The sequence below is a fragment of the Anopheles darlingi genome, chromosome 2, assembly GCF_943734745.1.
Source record: "Anopheles darlingi chromosome 2, idAnoDarlMG_H_01, whole genome shotgun sequence".
In the NCBI taxonomy this organism is placed as follows: Eukaryota; Metazoa; Arthropoda; class Insecta; order Diptera; family Culicidae; genus Anopheles; species Anopheles darlingi.
In genome coordinates this window covers 90,745,679-90,761,901 of record NC_064874.1, presented here as the reverse complement: position 1 = coordinate 90,761,901, position 16,223 = coordinate 90,745,679, and the positions used below count along the sequence as shown (strand labels likewise).

Below are 16,223 nucleotides of genomic sequence, written 5' to 3'. Positions count from 1 at the left end.
TAATGGACAGAAACCTACCCGGAGTACACCACACCGATCGGTCGGAACTCTCTGTGCGTGCATTGCGTTACGTGGCCAACACATGCGTACGGCTCGGTTCGCAGCATAAGTGTGCGCCCGAGCACTTCATTCGCTTTGTTTCTGTGCTCATTGTGAATTATGTTGATGATACTCATGCTGCCAGCTCCTCTGGTGCGCTCTTCTCGCGATCTTTCCTGTGCTTCTTCTTGTGCTCCACCGATGAAAATGGTGGCCAAGCCAAACCAGGAGCCGCCACGCAACGACAGATGGTACGTGGTTCGCGCGCGCGAATTGAGCGCAAACGTTACGTTACCAGCAATAAGGCAACACGCCCAGCTTGGTTGCCTTGGGTCGCGGTCGCTGGTCGGCTAAAATGGTAGCAAAACGGCAAAAGAGGTGAAGCGAAAATAGAGACAAAAGCAGAAGAAAAAGAGCAAGAAGATGAAGGGGGAGAAAAAAACGGCGATCACACCCAATCCCGTCACCGTTTCCCCGGGGGCCACGGCCTCGCCAACTCGCGCGCACACGACAAACAAGGAAGAAGAGGGCAGAAAAAAAGGGAAACCTGGCGATGTGCCGGCCCAGGGGTGCCGGGTCGAAAAACAGGTCAGCACGGTACTTTCCGATGGTGTGGCCGACGGCGCACCGTCGCCTCTTTTCGGTTGATTTCGTTCTCAGATGCGCGCAGCCTTTGCAGAGCAGAGCAGGCCTCAGTCTTGCGCGGCACTGCTTTCCAGTTGTCAAGGATACCCACACGCAAACCAACCGGCCAAAGAATTATGACTACAGCCAGCGCTTGCGAAACATGCTGCTAGCGAGAGAAAGAAGTTAAAGTGAAAGGCCGTTCTGCTGTAGGTGCTGCTGGAACCGGATATGGTTCGATCACGTTGATCTTGAGCCCCGTTCGGTTTGAATGAGCCACGATCGCATCGTGGGGTGCGCAGCGATCGCATCAGCGCTGGCTGGAATTTGCTGGCCGAAGGTGAGAAAAGTGCTTCCTTCAAACTCACTTACCTTGTACCGCGAGCGTGCGCGCGCTGGAAGAATTAAGAATCAAAACATAATCACCATCCCACGTTATAAGGAGGGGTTCGTCGCTTGCAGTCTTTTGTTCGTTTAGTCTGGTTGTTTGATTCTGCGTCGTTCAGGCTGGTGCGCTTGTTGGGATTCGGTTAGAATGATCTTTTACAATAGATAGCCGCTACCATGAACGTGATTCGAGTGCCATTTCATTCATCAAACTGCGCCTCTTCATTGCTTCACATTATCTTGCCCAATCCGTTTCGATCTGTTTCGTTGCGCACATGTGGGATTTGGTTCGCACTACCTTTTGTCTTGTTTTGCGGGAAAATTCCGCCTTTGTGCAAACCATTGCTCAGGGTTTACACCACGGATTTTCGTTTAATTAATCATTTCGTTCCCTCAGTTCCGGACGTTGATCGGCAGCTTAATAGGTAAAGCCGTTGCTCCAGTTAAGTGTGAATAAAAGAAAAAAGAAACATTTAAAAAATTGCGTTACTCTTTTTCCATGGGAATGGTCAACGGGCGTCATGCTAGAAAAAAGAAAAGAAAATAAATTTCAAAATGGCACACACTGCACTTACGCCTCCTGTCGGATGACTCATTTAGTCAAGGGTGCCAGCCAAGGGAATCGTCGCCTCTGCGCGCGCGCTATTACAGCAAGAGGTGGGTGATCACATCTCGAATCGTGGGGGAGGAGGCAAACACATCCCGAGACGATCCCAATCTGCAGCGCAGAAAGCGATGGAGATCGAGTAGCCCAGTAGGAGGAACGATGATCGCAGGAACCAAGATTCTGATCGTAGTCGGCGATGCAGCGCGATGGATGAATCACTTCCGAAAAGGTGAACGGCCTACTCGCAGTTACTGCGAACGTCACCCAAGCCATCTCGGTGTTTTATTGAGTCTTTGTCCGATTTTTCTTTCTTCTTGTTGTTTTCTGCACAGAAAACAGCCTCGGATTACGGTGGGTTGGGATGGAGGCGGTGGGGTCGATGAATAAAACACGATCCAGGTGAAACAGTTACTATCGACAGCGTCGTCTTTTCTGCTTAAATTTTGCTTTATTTTTCGGTAGAATTATTTTACAAATGCATTTTAAACGATCGCCCCTCTTTCACACACGTTTTCCTTCCAGCGCATTTCGAGTGGTTTCACAATTTATACAGAACTCACCTCCTCCTCCTTCCTCGAAATCCTTCCACACAACACGCATGCTTCATCGCAAATCGAAAAGCGCCACCCCGCCGGCGTGCACGCACGAGTGCGTTTAGGTGGATGTGACGGAAAAAGGCACAAAACTCACTGTTGATTTAAAAGCAGAAAACGCTTTTGCACACTTCCCACACACGCAGTCGCGCTTACGAGTCATGCCAATAACCTGGTCCCAGTCCTGGTCGGATTTACTGTTAGTTTTTACGAGCAACGAGCCGCAAGCGAGCGAAAGGAGCAAGAACTAACTAATATCATGAATATCCTTAACCTAGGTGCTTAACATTAGAGGAAATCTTCTTGTTTCCGCTTTCCCCGCTCATGCACAATATCTCCGTTATCTCAATCTGCTGCTAAGGCATCAATATTCTTTTGGAATGGGAGGGAATTTTTTGTTTGCCGTCGTTATTACTAATCCCTTCCCATCGCGTTGCTCTCTTTCTGTTCTCAGATTTGGATTCCGTTTAGTTTCTGTACAATCTATCTAGGACCGTAATGCAATTTCATTGCACTTACACTCTCTGTGCTCATTCCATTGCCTTGAATATGCTCCGTTGTGCTTTAGTAAATCATGCATCATTCCACATGCTCACCCTTTGTTTGTGTGATTCATGATATTGGCGCATAAACTAATGGCTTAAAGCTGCTTCGATAGAGTAAAGGTATGTTTCGTCTCGTGCATATTAGTTTATCGATCTCGATAATAAGGTATGTTCGATGATGGGCCTCACGTTGATTGGTGTTTTTGTTGCCATTAGATTCTAAATATCACCATCGTACAAGTCTTACCCTCTCGATGAGTTGTTGTTGAATGAAGTTTGTGATGAAAGATAGTAATGATTTCCCTCTGATCTATAAAACGATACTTGCTGTACAACTTCCAGATCTTCGATAGTGGCCGTGGTTGCCGTGTCCACACCGAGTGCCAATGCTCGGTGGATACGTGCAATACAAAGTAGCGAATGGATGGTACCAACCGTCGAATGCTGCCGCCTCCAGGAACTGAGGTGGAAAAGTGTCACATCAACCTCGGCGAACTCTGGCCATTGGAAAGGGAAGAGTGGTACCGCCAGCTCTGCGAGTGTATGTGTGCTGGTTCCGCAGAGTCTCCGTGGTCCATAATTATCGTTGCACGGGATGCAATTAAATGCAGCATCGTAAAGCATGCCAAGGTAGTCCGGCCAAGAGATGTGAGGCTCCTCGAGAGGAGAACACTGAACATTAAAAACGTGAACACAGGAAAAAGATGGAAGGCACTAAGCGAGGATTTGCTGCTGAACTGTTCGGTGATCATGAAATAATTAAAGATCTCTTTACATAAGTTTGCAACCTTCTGGGCAAACGAAACTGTTATGCGCTACTGGCCGTGCAACTGCAATCAGGGATATTTGGACGTTCCCGTTCGAATGGAAATTAATATCCACACCCTTTTGCTGGCATAATTGCTGCCATTACTCTTCCTGCTATCCTTCTTTCTTTTGTGTGTATGTCTGTGAGGGGAAAATGCGTCGACAGGAATCGAGCCACGACTACCGGCGACAACAACGACGACGACGACGTCGATCGATCGATTATCCGCAATCAAGGTGCCCGCAGTGTGTGTTGTGAGTGCGTGCATGTAGTAGTCGCTTAACGATGGTTCGTTTGTGTAAGGGACATGCCAAGCAGTGTTCAATGGCGCCACCTGCTCAATGGGTTGAATGGCGAAGAGGGTGGCAGCACATGCATGTGTAGAAGCCGTTGTGTCGTGCTGGACCGCAAAGTTCATGCAATAATATGGGGGGGTTGATGTGGTTGTGGAGCATATGTATAACCGGGGTACAATCCACTCTGGCTGGGGTCTCTACCGGACGCGCAGTAAAATATGCATGAAACCTAGTCCCTAGACCCCTATTCGAGTGTTTGTGGTTGCCGGTGGTGCGTTATCGTGTGTTGAGACTGACTGTAGGTTGAAAGAAAATTTATCAAAGTAAGCGAAACTGCCAAGCCGAAGGAAGTTGAACATTTTATTCCCAATAAAGTGAAGTAGGTGGGTTTAAAATCTATTATCACGCTTAGCCAAGTAGCTTGAAATCTTTTGAAAACTGTTTCATATTCTGAAGCTTCACAATGCTGCCCAAAAAATGCTTCTCATTTTATCGAACCCTTATATTCCCAGCAAACTCCCCTTTCGTGGTGCCTCAGCAGTGCGCACACACCTGTCGAAAGTAAGTCAAGTTGGCCATGAAGCAGCAGACGGGTGGTGTTCATGATCTGGCGGCGCCCTCAGCTTATAGTGGCCTTTCTCCGTCCAACCAAACATGGGTATCGACCGCAAATGCAACGGTGTCACATTACTGACCGCAATGATCGTGGCTCGATCGCCATGCGCCATTGCCATGTTGTGACTCGACGCGTCGTCGTCATCGTCGTCGTCGGTAACCAACAACAAACGTTGACACGAAAAAGGAACTACCGACAATCAGCACATGGGGCTGGACTATTTCCATTCGACCAGCGGCCACCTGGCGAAGAAGTACACCGTCTACCATTCGAGAAGAAATACAAGGATCGTGTCATGATCGTAGAAGGCGAACTGGATCCGGAAGCATGCCTGCCCATCACATTGTCGCTCACAACCTTGACCCAACGGATCCAAGGTCCCTCCCCAAGAGCTGGAAAGGGTAGTTTGTGCGCCATTAAACGATGGAGGTTGTAGTAAAGAAGCCTATCTTCCAGCAGAAGATGGTGATGATGGGTTAAGGGGCATGTCATGTCTTATCTTGCGAATGTAATGGAATGGATTAACGCTAACCGTCCTAACGGCTTAAGCTTTAGGAAGAACGATTTCACTCCCTTTCTTTCGCGTAACCGCCTTAGCTAGCAACTTTCTCAAACCCTGTGCGTCACCGTTTCAACCTGCCCGGGGAGCCCTATTGGAGCTACCGATTTGTCAGCCTCCATTAGGGATCACCGATCGCCGAGGAAGAGAGCGATTTACCACCATGAATGTTGCCGTACCTGATATGAGATCATCATCGCGCAGTGCTGGTGACCGCCGCCGTTGTTGGTGGCCACTGAAACGATCCAGTCCTTTGCCGGCGCCCCGATCCGTGGTGTTGTGCGTCACAAATCGCATCCCCCGGCACCGGTCGTTACACCGAGCAGCGTGTTGGTGGCCGGATCGTTTGCCTTCGCTGTTAGGACACCGATTTTAACCGCGGCCGCTTTGGTGGCCGCTTTCAGAAACTCGGTACCGTGTGACGATGAGAGTGAGGAGGGTGGTGATGGTGACGGTGAGGGGTGCCCCGGGGACAGATCGCCTTTCCGGTGCTCCCCGACCCCGGGCACAAACTGGGCTGGCGTTTTGGTATAGATTTGTGGCTGGCTTAGGCAGTACGATGGGGCCGGTTTGGTGACGGTTTGACTCGATTCGAGGAGCTCGTGGTACCAGTTGAGCGGGTTAAACGTTGGCCCTTCGCCACCGAGCTCGGTCGGAAGGATGTCGCGTGCGACACAATCGTGTAGCGTGGACAGATTGCTGCCGTGCAGCTTTATCCGATCGCGTGTTTTCTCCTTCAAGAATGGCCGAATGACGGCTAGGGCCGCCTCGACGTACCAGGGTTGACCGATGAAGTGAATCGCCTTGAACCTGACCGGGAAGCAATCCTGTCGAAGAGAGTAAACCCGGCTTCATCAGATCACGCTCACGATTGCCCGCCGAGAACTTGCAACTCACCTGTAGTCCCTCAATCATCAGTTTGAGCACTTTCGGGTTCAGGTTCGAGGACTGGCGGAACGTAAAGTTGGTCCAATCGACGATGGCAATGAAACCGTTGGCCTGGTTCTGTTTATCCTCGAGCAGCTTCTCGATCGTCAGCAGCATCGCCCGGTACACCGTGACTAGAGAGTAGGACGCGTAATCCCAGTTGGCGGTAAAGAACACCAGCACCTTGCGGCCCCGGCGATCACGATTCGGCAACACACCCGGGAACCCATCCCGGAGCGCAATCTGTATCGTCTCGTCCAGCACGGACAAACGCTGCAGCAGTACCGCATTGCGCTGTCGGTACGCGTGGTAGTTGATGATCAGCTGGAACGCCTCGTTAACGTTGAATTTGCGGGCGTACAGGAAGCGAAACAGAAACTCGTCATCCTGGAAGCAGGATTTGTCCTTGAGCGCATAATCTCGGCTCGCTCCGATCAGCTCCTTCAGTGCGATCAGTGCGCGGCTACGATCGGTCGGTTCGTTCCGATTGAATCCCATCTTCAGCTCCGATATGGTCAGATTGTGGCGGTACCGATTGTTGGACCACTCAAAGTCACAGATATCCGACATGGTTGGTATCGTGGGGATCGTGTGTCTCGGGAAACTTAATATGCGAAACCGTCCAGCCACGTCCTAGGTTGCTTTTGTTCTAGATCACTTCTTCTCCCGTCGCTAGAATCTGTTCCGTTTCTCCACTTCAATCAAGCCGATGGCCACGCTCGAGCAACGTTTATCACTCGCCACCTTCTTCTTTGGCACATATCGGGGACAGCACACTGTTTCTCTACGTTCTCGACCACTCGACCAAATCCACCATCTCTAACAGTCACCACTCACGATCAATTTCTGGAATAGAAAAAAAAGATAACATCGATAAGATTATTCTACACGATAAATGGACGAATCATGTAGCAAACATCGTGACATCTTGAGCGTTATTGCTGAGTTTATCGGAAAGACTTAACGATTTGCAACGAAAACGTGCGTGGTTAGTCGATTATTCACCCAGACACCATAAGCATTACACAATTCGCATTTCGACGAAACCGGCGACACCGGAAGTTATGTTTATTGGACTGGAAAACACGTCAAAGAAGATAACGCATTCGCTAGCAAGTGAAGCACGCTTGCCTTGTGCTTCAAACCGAAGTTATCACAGGGCAACAAGTTGTTCGCCGTGTGGCAAATAAAAATATCGCAGGAAAACGGTTACCCCACCCGGTTCATATTGTTTTGCTCGGTGTTAAAAGAAAACTGCACCAGGAGGCTATGTTGCATTGAGGTAATCATGATTGGTTGCGAGGCAACGGTGATGAAGGTGGTGGCACTAGCACGATTGTAAAAAATCTATTTCTATTGCTCCGTTGCATATTGTCACATGGGAGGGGTAGCTTTGCCGACCCTAGACTCGGTGGTGGATTGTGGTTAACTTTAAGCCAAGTCATGATTCCCTTCCTCATGGAGTACCCCACTCATTCGATGCATTAAAATGGGAAATCGGTAATGGAAAAATCTGCTCAATTAGGTTTGCTCAAATTGGTTTTGGTGCACGTAATGTATGTTTAGAGAGGTGGCAAGCTGCAGTGCACTCAGATCGATGGATGGATGGATGATGGCGAAACCACATTTCATATTGCAGTCTACTAGCCATTGTACATGGTAAACTACACCGAGCTACCAGCACACTGTCGCATCGCAACACTGCAGATGTCCGTGCTGAAAGTTAATGAAGCAAGCAAAAAACAATTGAATAGGTTTGCCCCCTTCCCCTCCCCCGCTAAACCCTATTTCTCGGAGACACCGGACCACGGGATGATGTTATATTTTACTGCAGAAGTTTATTGGATGTCCTAAGCGGGCGCAATGAGGCTGCCAATAAATGGTTGACGCAAAACAACGGATAGTGGTTAATGAGTTTTGTAAGGAATTGTGAACAGGCAGATTTCGCAGCGGTGTCCCACCTCAAACGCGGCACGTTCCGTGGTCCAGCCAATGCTGCAAAGTTTGATCGATATTTCGCAATATTTTAAATATTCCTGCCTTGCCGTGGTTCTTTAAAAAAAAATCATGCTAATCAAGGTTTGCTTTTCGGCCGTTAATTGGTCTATTGGTTTTTTTTTATTGTTAGTGTTCATTAGGAGGCCTTGCATTTCAAGGTTCTCTTTCTATAAGTATAATCTATTTGGAAACCATGGCAAGAACCAAGTATTAGAACCCCTTCGGCTGAATGTCCACATTTGGCGAATAATCCTGGGCTTTTCGGGATCCAAAAGAGAAGAATGACTAGAAGGGTGAGTGATGCAGATGGTGGGTTCTGTGTTCAACTCCATCTCCACACAGGTGTGTGTGTCACCGAGCAGCAAATGAGATCATCGCCTTTGGTTTTACACCTTATTTATCGCTCGCGCGACATTCTCGTTAAAACAATTCCCCCTCACGCCTTCTCGAGGAGAGTGATATTTAACCCGATGTGAAGATTGTGCAGAATCCCACGGACACCTGGAGACTCATGCACCAAATTTGCATTTTGACTGTATTTTAATTGTTCCACTAAGGCCACCACAGCCACTAAGGCTAAAACCTCGTTCGTCTCCTTACCAAGATAAGCCCGTCGACGACGTTAGAAAGTGCCACAGTCTACGAACCGGTTATGGAACCGGGAGCTTCCACATGTCCAGCCGATTGTGGATGAGTCAGCGCGACAGCAGCGCGTTGCGTTCGCTTCCATACATGTTTACAAACGGCGCGCAACGGACGAGGAACTTGTTGTGGCCCGTTCCATGCAATGAATCACGGCCGGTGGTTGGATGGCACTCGATGTGCAAAAGCGACAGCAGGTCCCCCCGCCCCGTGCCCCAGGTTCCGATGGTGAACCAGAAATTGCTTTTCATATATGGAAACTAGCACCAGCAGTGCAGCGCACAATGTGAAACTACCCCACTCGCTCACTTTATGCGGTTGTCAATCGTCAATGGCCATTGGCGCCCATGGTTCGCTTCAGGGTGTACTTGAATGCACATTTATTATATGGAGGGAAGGGAGGACACATTAGCAGAGCAGAGCAGTGGAGCGCACTAAACTAAATGGACCACACACATGGACCGGAGCTACATTTATTATGGAACTAAAAATATGGCCCATCCTTTTAGTGATCATTATTATTATGACGATTTGGATTGGTTCAAATATGGCCCCAGCGCTTCTTCGTGACGCATCCAGCATGTGCTTCCGTATGTGTACCACGCGTCTTTGTGTTTGATTTTAGGAAAAAAAAAACATTAAATCTTAATACGTTTAACTCGCCAACGACATCGATTAGCATGTGAGGCATCGTGCAGACTTCGAGCAGCAGTGGCCATTCCTGGGATAAACCGGATCACGTTGCAGCAGCAGCTCCAAAACCAACACCCAAACGAGTAGCATAGAGCTGTAGCCACCACCGCGAGCTAGAGGGCGATTCGGCATTGTGCCAACCATTTTTGGGTATGAATTACGCACCCCAAATGGGTGCTCTCGTGTGCCAGACCTTCGAAAATGTCGCAAACCGAACCTCCCGAAACATCGACTCACATTGTTGTGCGTGTTATTCCATTTAAATCGCCATCCCATTGTCAGACTAGTAGTTGCGCGGTGTCTGTGTATGAGTTCCCATTTTTTTTGAGGCCGGTCATCCTCCCCTTTCCCTTTACAAATAGGTCATAGCAATAACAGAAAGTTATGTGCCATGCTATTTGCTATTTGTCACCACTGGCCCGTTGTTGGCTGAGGCTTTTCCTATAACTCGACCGCCGCTGATGCACTTCTGGCCAGCGCAAGGCCTGAAAAGCCCAAATTTTAATCTGTTCTCTCATTTCGGTGGAGGTTTTCAGTGATTTATGGGAAGCTTAAGCATTTGTGTCGACGCGGTCCACAATTTTCAAGCCGATTGACACATTGAAGCTAATTCCTTGTGGTTTCGTCTATACAATGGTATTAGGTTTGGTGGTAAACGTGTTAAGAAATGAGTGCACAACGCCGAGCTACCTAATTCCGGTGCCCATGTTACCACGTTGCTTTCTAGCGGCGCACGTGCAACGCGTCCAATCCAACGGCAACGCCTCGGCGAACAGGCAAACGAGCTAAACGAACTTTGACAAATCGATTTGACGGTTTGCTTTGGAAGTGAAAATCCAGACCTGCTCGATCGTTCCCCATGGTGATGGCTGTACTCGCGTCCCCATTCGTCCCCATCGGTCAAGATAAAGGCGTGCCCTCTCTCTCTCACCCTACCGGAAGTGCATCACCATAACTTTATGTAAACCGCGTAACGTCTCATTATGTGTATTGATGAATGCGAATTGCGAAAAGGGATATCCGAAAGATCGATGATGATCGATACTATCGGTTGATTGAACTACTGTTTGGTAAAGTGTGGCAATCAAAAGCGGGCATTTGCAACCCGTACCCATCTCCACCTGTAATGGGTTTCAAAATGCTTCCTTTAGATGCACAACACACCCTGGACCGCACGTAACTTCCACCATTCCCCACGGAAGGGAACCACTTTCTCCAACGAAAAGCGAGAATCGATATCGGAAGGGGGGTTTTTTATTCAATTTTTATCAAACAACTGATAAGATTAGACGTTCTCGGTATGCGTGTACGTAACAACGGGAGGGCTACGTGTTTCAGATACCAAAGCGTGACTACCTTCCTGTGACTTGGATTTATCGGCGCAACTAGACACGCCTCGGTGTCGCCTCGGTACTCGATAAATACTACCCCACACAGCAGCGTTCCGCTGGCCAAAGTTCAGTGAATATCAAATCCCTTACGCCTGGCGTTTCATACATACACTAATTGACGCCCCATCCTCGTTGTCCTCGTAATCTTCGATGTCGGTAAACCGGTTAATCGCGCACAAAGACAGAAAAAATATTCTGACCACCCTGCTGCTGCTGCTGCTGCTGCTAGAGCTGGAAATTATCGTAAGAATGCCGCGATCCGACCGTGGAGGGAACCGTCACCAAGTGGCGTAACTGTCTGTCGCCAGCGTCGGTGCACAACACGACCATGCACAGGCCAGCGAGCAAGTGAATGATTGTGCACCTGCTGGGCACAACGACGCCACCGGCAATTTATGTACACCGATTCTAATCAAGATCGGGTGCCGGTTTGTCGCGGACGACACCCGGCACCTTACGCACCGGGTCGTAGCCGGTCGCCGCCGAGAAACCGGTGTCGCGGTGAGCGAGACCCTGCGCTGAACTACTGCTTTGTACGCGTTTGTTCTAGTTGTTCATCGCGCGGTGGAATGTGATTGGGTAGCGCGCGATCAGTATGCACGATGTTCTGCTCCTCGCCGGTGGTGCGTCGATCGAATCGATGCCGATGGAGGCCCCACACGGGAGGGCAATAAAATACGCCATTTTCATATCGTCGTCGTGGCAGGTGATATCCAGCCCACACGTTACTTTGCTACGATCGAGATGCAGACGATCTTGCAGTCCATTTCGTACGTGAACGCAAAGTGTCTTGGGCACTTTCGGATTGTGTAGGAAGTTGAAGCTCTCTCTCCCCGGGCTCATGCTTATCGCGACGAGGCACCCACGACAGAGCCGGACCGATCGATCGATCGTGTAGGTAGATTACCGACATATTTTCACGATCCTTTCGACCACGACAGGGCACAACAGGGCTGGGAGCAGCCTCAGTCAAGCACCTTTAAGTCGTCTATATCGAGTGGAACTCGATCGTCGATCGTTAATCGTGGGATCGTGGGCTAATGTGTGCCTCTATGAGACTGACAACTGCGTTGCTCCGTAGATGGAGTGATTAGCAGCAAGCCTAATAAAGATACACTGAACTCCACAAATGAACAAATGTCCCTAAGTGGCGTCGAGATGGCTTACAGCATCATAATCATCAGCCCCAGGTCCGCCTCTAACGATTGATCAGATTGCTCGGATGGAACGAGAACATTTTCATTCTCAACTCCGTACCGCACATGGCCTATTGCTATGACGACCGTGCGGTCCATAGACAATCATGAGAAAACGTAATGCGATGATTCATTTCATCGGCCTCACAGATGGTGAAGGTCAAACATGGCTCATACTACGCCCGTGTTGAGTCGAACAAAGACGCGATCGTGGATCTGCGATCTGCGGGCTACTCTCTAGCCAGCCTCGCCTCGACGCATTTTGCTCGCTCATGATCAGTCTCAAGGTGACACAGCATCGTGCACCGAACGACGAGTGTCTGCGGTGCGTAGGTAGGTGCAATAACGGCGGACACCGGAGCGAGCGATGTGAAACCTTACAGATTCTGAGCGCCACCGAGCGCAGAGATCACCGCCGACGGGCCACAGACAGATCGTCAGCCACAGAAGCAGGTTAGCGGTGACAAAGGTTCCTTTCATTTCTACTGCCGAACAGCAAAGTCGAACATGACGTCTACGAATCAACAAGGTCGTTCAAACCGCACACGCTGGATAGTGGCGAATCTTTTGCTTCACCGGCTAAACCGGCTTCTCTCGGCCGGTCGGCGCCAATGGTGGTGTAATTACCCTCACCCCCGATAGAACCCTTGCAATGAATTAACATTCTTCGTGAACGCAGAGCTATGTTCGCAGTCTACATTCTGCCCCCGATCGATAGCGAGAACGATCAGGTTGGGGGAAACAAGAGAGAGAGCAACTTTGTTTGCAACATCACCAGCATCACCAGCACACACTGATCATGATCAGTCCACCCCACCCCCTCAAGTTGGTCATGGTTGATATTGTTCGCTGCGCTGTATGTATATGTAACTCGATAACGAGGCACAGCACTTGGAACAGCTAACCACACACTACGCGTGACGTTGGCTGATGGTCTTGATCGACCCTTGATCAGTGCGCCCGGGAGGAACCGGGTATCGCGCGCGCCCAATCCGCAAGTCAGCATGACGGAGTTCTCGGTGGTTCTCACACGAGTATCGAGTGTGTATATGGCAATTGCACGCTCAGGTGGATGGCCTGAGGAGTCTGGCGGTTCTTTGGCTTCTCGCGCGTTCTAACGCGTGAATTCGTTACGGATCAGATCGGACGAGGAGAATCTGCGAGTTAGAAGCTTTTAATCGCCCTCCCTCCGATTTGCACTTCACCGGCTGGGTCCAAGGTTCTACCTTGGGAAGTTGGGTGGGCTATGCGGCTCACAAGGGTAATTGCCTTGTTGCCTTGTACAAGAAGCACCAGGCTAAGCAACAACAGCATAGCCATGTAGCTCCATGATGAGCAGTGAAGTGTGAAATGAAAATCACTCAACGTTCTATGCCATTGTCTTGAGTCGTTCGAGCTATCTTAGCGATCGATGTTTGCTCTAGGACGGCTCGCGCCTCATGTGTGACACAGCGACGTAAACGCATACATCAGCACGTCTGTGGCATAATATTTTCATAGCGTAACTATAGAGATTTGTGCTATGGATCATAGCAACGGCACATAAAGCACTCCACGAGACGCAACGGACATTAATATTACTCCTTTAGTACAACAACACCAAAATGTCTATCAGTTCCACACGAATCTCTCATTCCGTAAAAAAAGTGGGGCCCCAAACCTCCCCCAAAAAGGCTTGGCTGTGTGCAACCTCTGAAACGGAAGCCAAATGTGGATACGACAAAAGATATGCCTGAGAACCCAAACATGGCTGCAGTTTTTGGTGGGAATCGTTATTCGGCGGCGTTTTATGCTGAACATTAAAATGGTCAAGGTCTTCCTCTTGCTGGGGCGAGAGGGTGCAAATAATAGAGCCCTCGGGCAGGGTGGTTGACCCTGACCTTGTGCAGAGAAGGGGGAAGCCTTAATCTAAGACTCATCGCATCGGCAGTTTCTGAATTTATCACCATTTACGACGATGACATTTGCACAAAACAAAGGTTTCGCAAACTCCGGTTGCTGCTTCCTCGAGGGGGGAAACATCGGCCATCCATCGTCTCTAGTCATTATCCAGTAGTGGAACTAGCCAGCAATCGGTCGTTTAAACCGGGCGAGCACTGAGAGTAGTTTACATATTCCCGTGTCCTTCTTGCATCCCTCTTAATTAATCTCATTAAAGGCGAGGAAGGGTACCCATTATGCGCGAATGTGCCCCAGATTACAAACACTCGAGCAGGTTCATTATGGCGATATCATTAAAAGCGATACCATGACGAAGGTATCACATTACTGCATCTCGCAGTGTGTCGTCCAGCTGCGATGCAGATTTCCTCGGGACCCAGCACGCCCAGCCACCAAAGAGATGAGAATCCAACGACGTGGAAAATACCGCCCTGGGGGTGGAGGAGGGAATCGCGTTGTTTTGTTCCAACCATGTATTATAATGTAGTTACGCGGAAGAGCTGACACGACTGATGCGCACATAAAATAGGTCAATTTACCAGCCCCGGTCGGTAAAGCGTGCCAGCACGACCACCAGCTCAATCGGATTCTTATGGAAATCGGTCAGACGCCAGGCAAAGGTGGCGCCCACAAGACGGCCGCGTGCCGGTGTCAGTGTCGCACGGAAGGGCGTCGGGAGTAAAATCAATTCTCAAACCATTTAACATTTAGCCAGAGTTGAGGGGAGGATGGAACGGCCGCCCAGATGGTGCCATGAAGTCTCACGAGGCCAACTTGGCAGAGGGACAAAATGATTTAGAAATCATTATCTTCTGGGATCCGTGAGGTCGTGTAGTGACGAGTCGTAGGTTTTCTCGGAAAAAGTGTTGAAAGAAACGCGTCTTTTCGGTCATTTTAAACGGACGAAGAGGCGACCAAAGAGGCAAAGGCCGTTGGACACACATTCCAGAACAAGCCGAGTACCGCGAGTCGTTTTCTCGGTCCTGCTTGGGGGCATCAATTTCGGTCAGTTTGTCCGTTGGTTCGTTCGTTCGTCGTTTCATCATCCTTACTTAGTCAAAGATTCTTCCAATTTTGTTCCACCTCTTGGTCCGCGTACCAAGCCCAATTAGAAATCTAACTCGTGAAAGGAACCTTCATGCGGTGGATCGTCCACCGCGTTGGTGTTCTTTCATGTTCTCGATCTCTCCCCGATGGCCCGATCAATCCGGCGGTCGGTGGAGCAGATTATTCCGCGGTTGCTTTTAGCTCCAACTTCACGCACACACCTTCACGCTATGATCATGATGATGCTGTGGAGGCTGTGGAGCGTGCACGTTGAAAGCTGGTTCTTGCGGCTGGGGACCTGAACAAACATCCACGCTAGCAAATGTTTGTGAGCGTGGTTTTTGGTTCGTTCCGTTGATTTTTTTACTCTTGTTGCCTTCACCAAACGAGAAGGTCGAGGTCGAAGCCGAGAACCGACGCATTAGATGGATGCCGATAAATTTATCTAATTACAACCAGTTTTCTGGACGACTAGCTTATTTAGACTATTACTATAGGGCGTGTGATGATGATAGACTTCAACTTGGCATCACAGTCCACAGTACGAGGGGGTTCCACGTTGAGCAAAAAACTAGACACACAGCGGTATTGTTGGTTGTTCTGTTTGTTTCATTTCCACCCTTTTCCGCCGACTCTTTAGATAACATTTTCCAGCCAACCAACACACTCCGGTGCTCTGGTAATTACCTGGCGATGTTTGGTGATGGATGGGGAGGCTCGCCACAGTTTATGCAACCGAACCGCCGCCAGGTTGGGATGTACAACGTGCCCGAAACCGATTACAACCACGCGTTGTAGGTGGGTGGGTGGTGGTGGAGTTGTTGCAACACACTCCCGACGACGTCACCAGCTCGTGCTGGCAAACGTGCGCACTTTGAATGGCGTTTCACAAACCGTTTTCCCGCCCTGGTTGGAGGAAATCACGTACCGGGCACCCCGCGAGATTCGATTTAACAACCGGTTCTACCGGAAAGAAGGCACAGGAAACAACAAACACACTTTTATTCACAATTGCACAACTTTGGTGGTTTGGAAAACCCGGCTGAAATCATCACCTCGTATCCGATGTTGGAGCACTTTGAAGCCGTACGATCTTATGTTAAACGGACCGGCCACTTAATAACGGAATCACATGGAACACCAAGGTAACACGTGCGTCTCGGTCGGCGGTTACCGGGTTTTTGATTTTTGCGGGCGAAGAGACGCCTTTCGAACCCGGAGTCGGTCGGTGGAGTCGGTTCTGTGACCTTCCAGATCCTCCAGCTGGTCCAGGGGTTTGTTGGTAGTGCGTGGAGGCCAAGGGGTCCTTTCTGG

At 49.5% G+C, this 16,223-nt stretch overlaps 1 protein-coding gene across 2 annotated transcripts; it reads right to left on the bottom strand.

Moving 5' to 3' along the window:
• Positions 1-1,936: 1,936 nt before the first annotated feature.
• Positions 1,937-16,066, bottom strand: LOC125951382 (clavesin-2-like). Of its 2 annotated transcripts, XR_007468781.1 has the most exons (4): positions 15,597-16,066; positions 5,972-6,847; positions 5,254-5,901; positions 1,937-3,452 (listed from the first exon to the last, which is right to left on the bottom strand). XR_007468781.1 is itself a non-coding variant. In XM_049680191.1 (3 exons), exons 2-3 carry the CDS (start codon positions 6,569-6,571, stop codon positions 5,359-5,361), a joined length of 1,143 nt encoding a protein of 380 aa, XP_049536148.1. In that variant the 5' UTR covers positions 6,572-6,847; positions 15,597-16,066; the 3' UTR covers positions 1,937-5,358. The 2 variants fall into 2 exon arrangements, 1 of the variants encoding a protein (XP_049536148.1); XM_049680191.1 differs by having other exon boundaries at positions 1,937-5,901.
• Between the last annotated feature and the right edge of the window lie 157 nt (positions 16,067-16,223).

Coding starts and splice junctions, on each gene's coding strand:
- LOC125951382 (XM_049680191.1), bottom strand. CDS start 6,571: ATGTCGGATATCTGTGACTTTGAGTGGTCCAACAATCGGTACCGCCAC. Junction 5,902..5,971: donor TGATGATTGAGGGACTACAG/GTGAGTTGCAAG, acceptor TCTCTTCGACAG/GATTGCTTCCCGGTCAGGTT.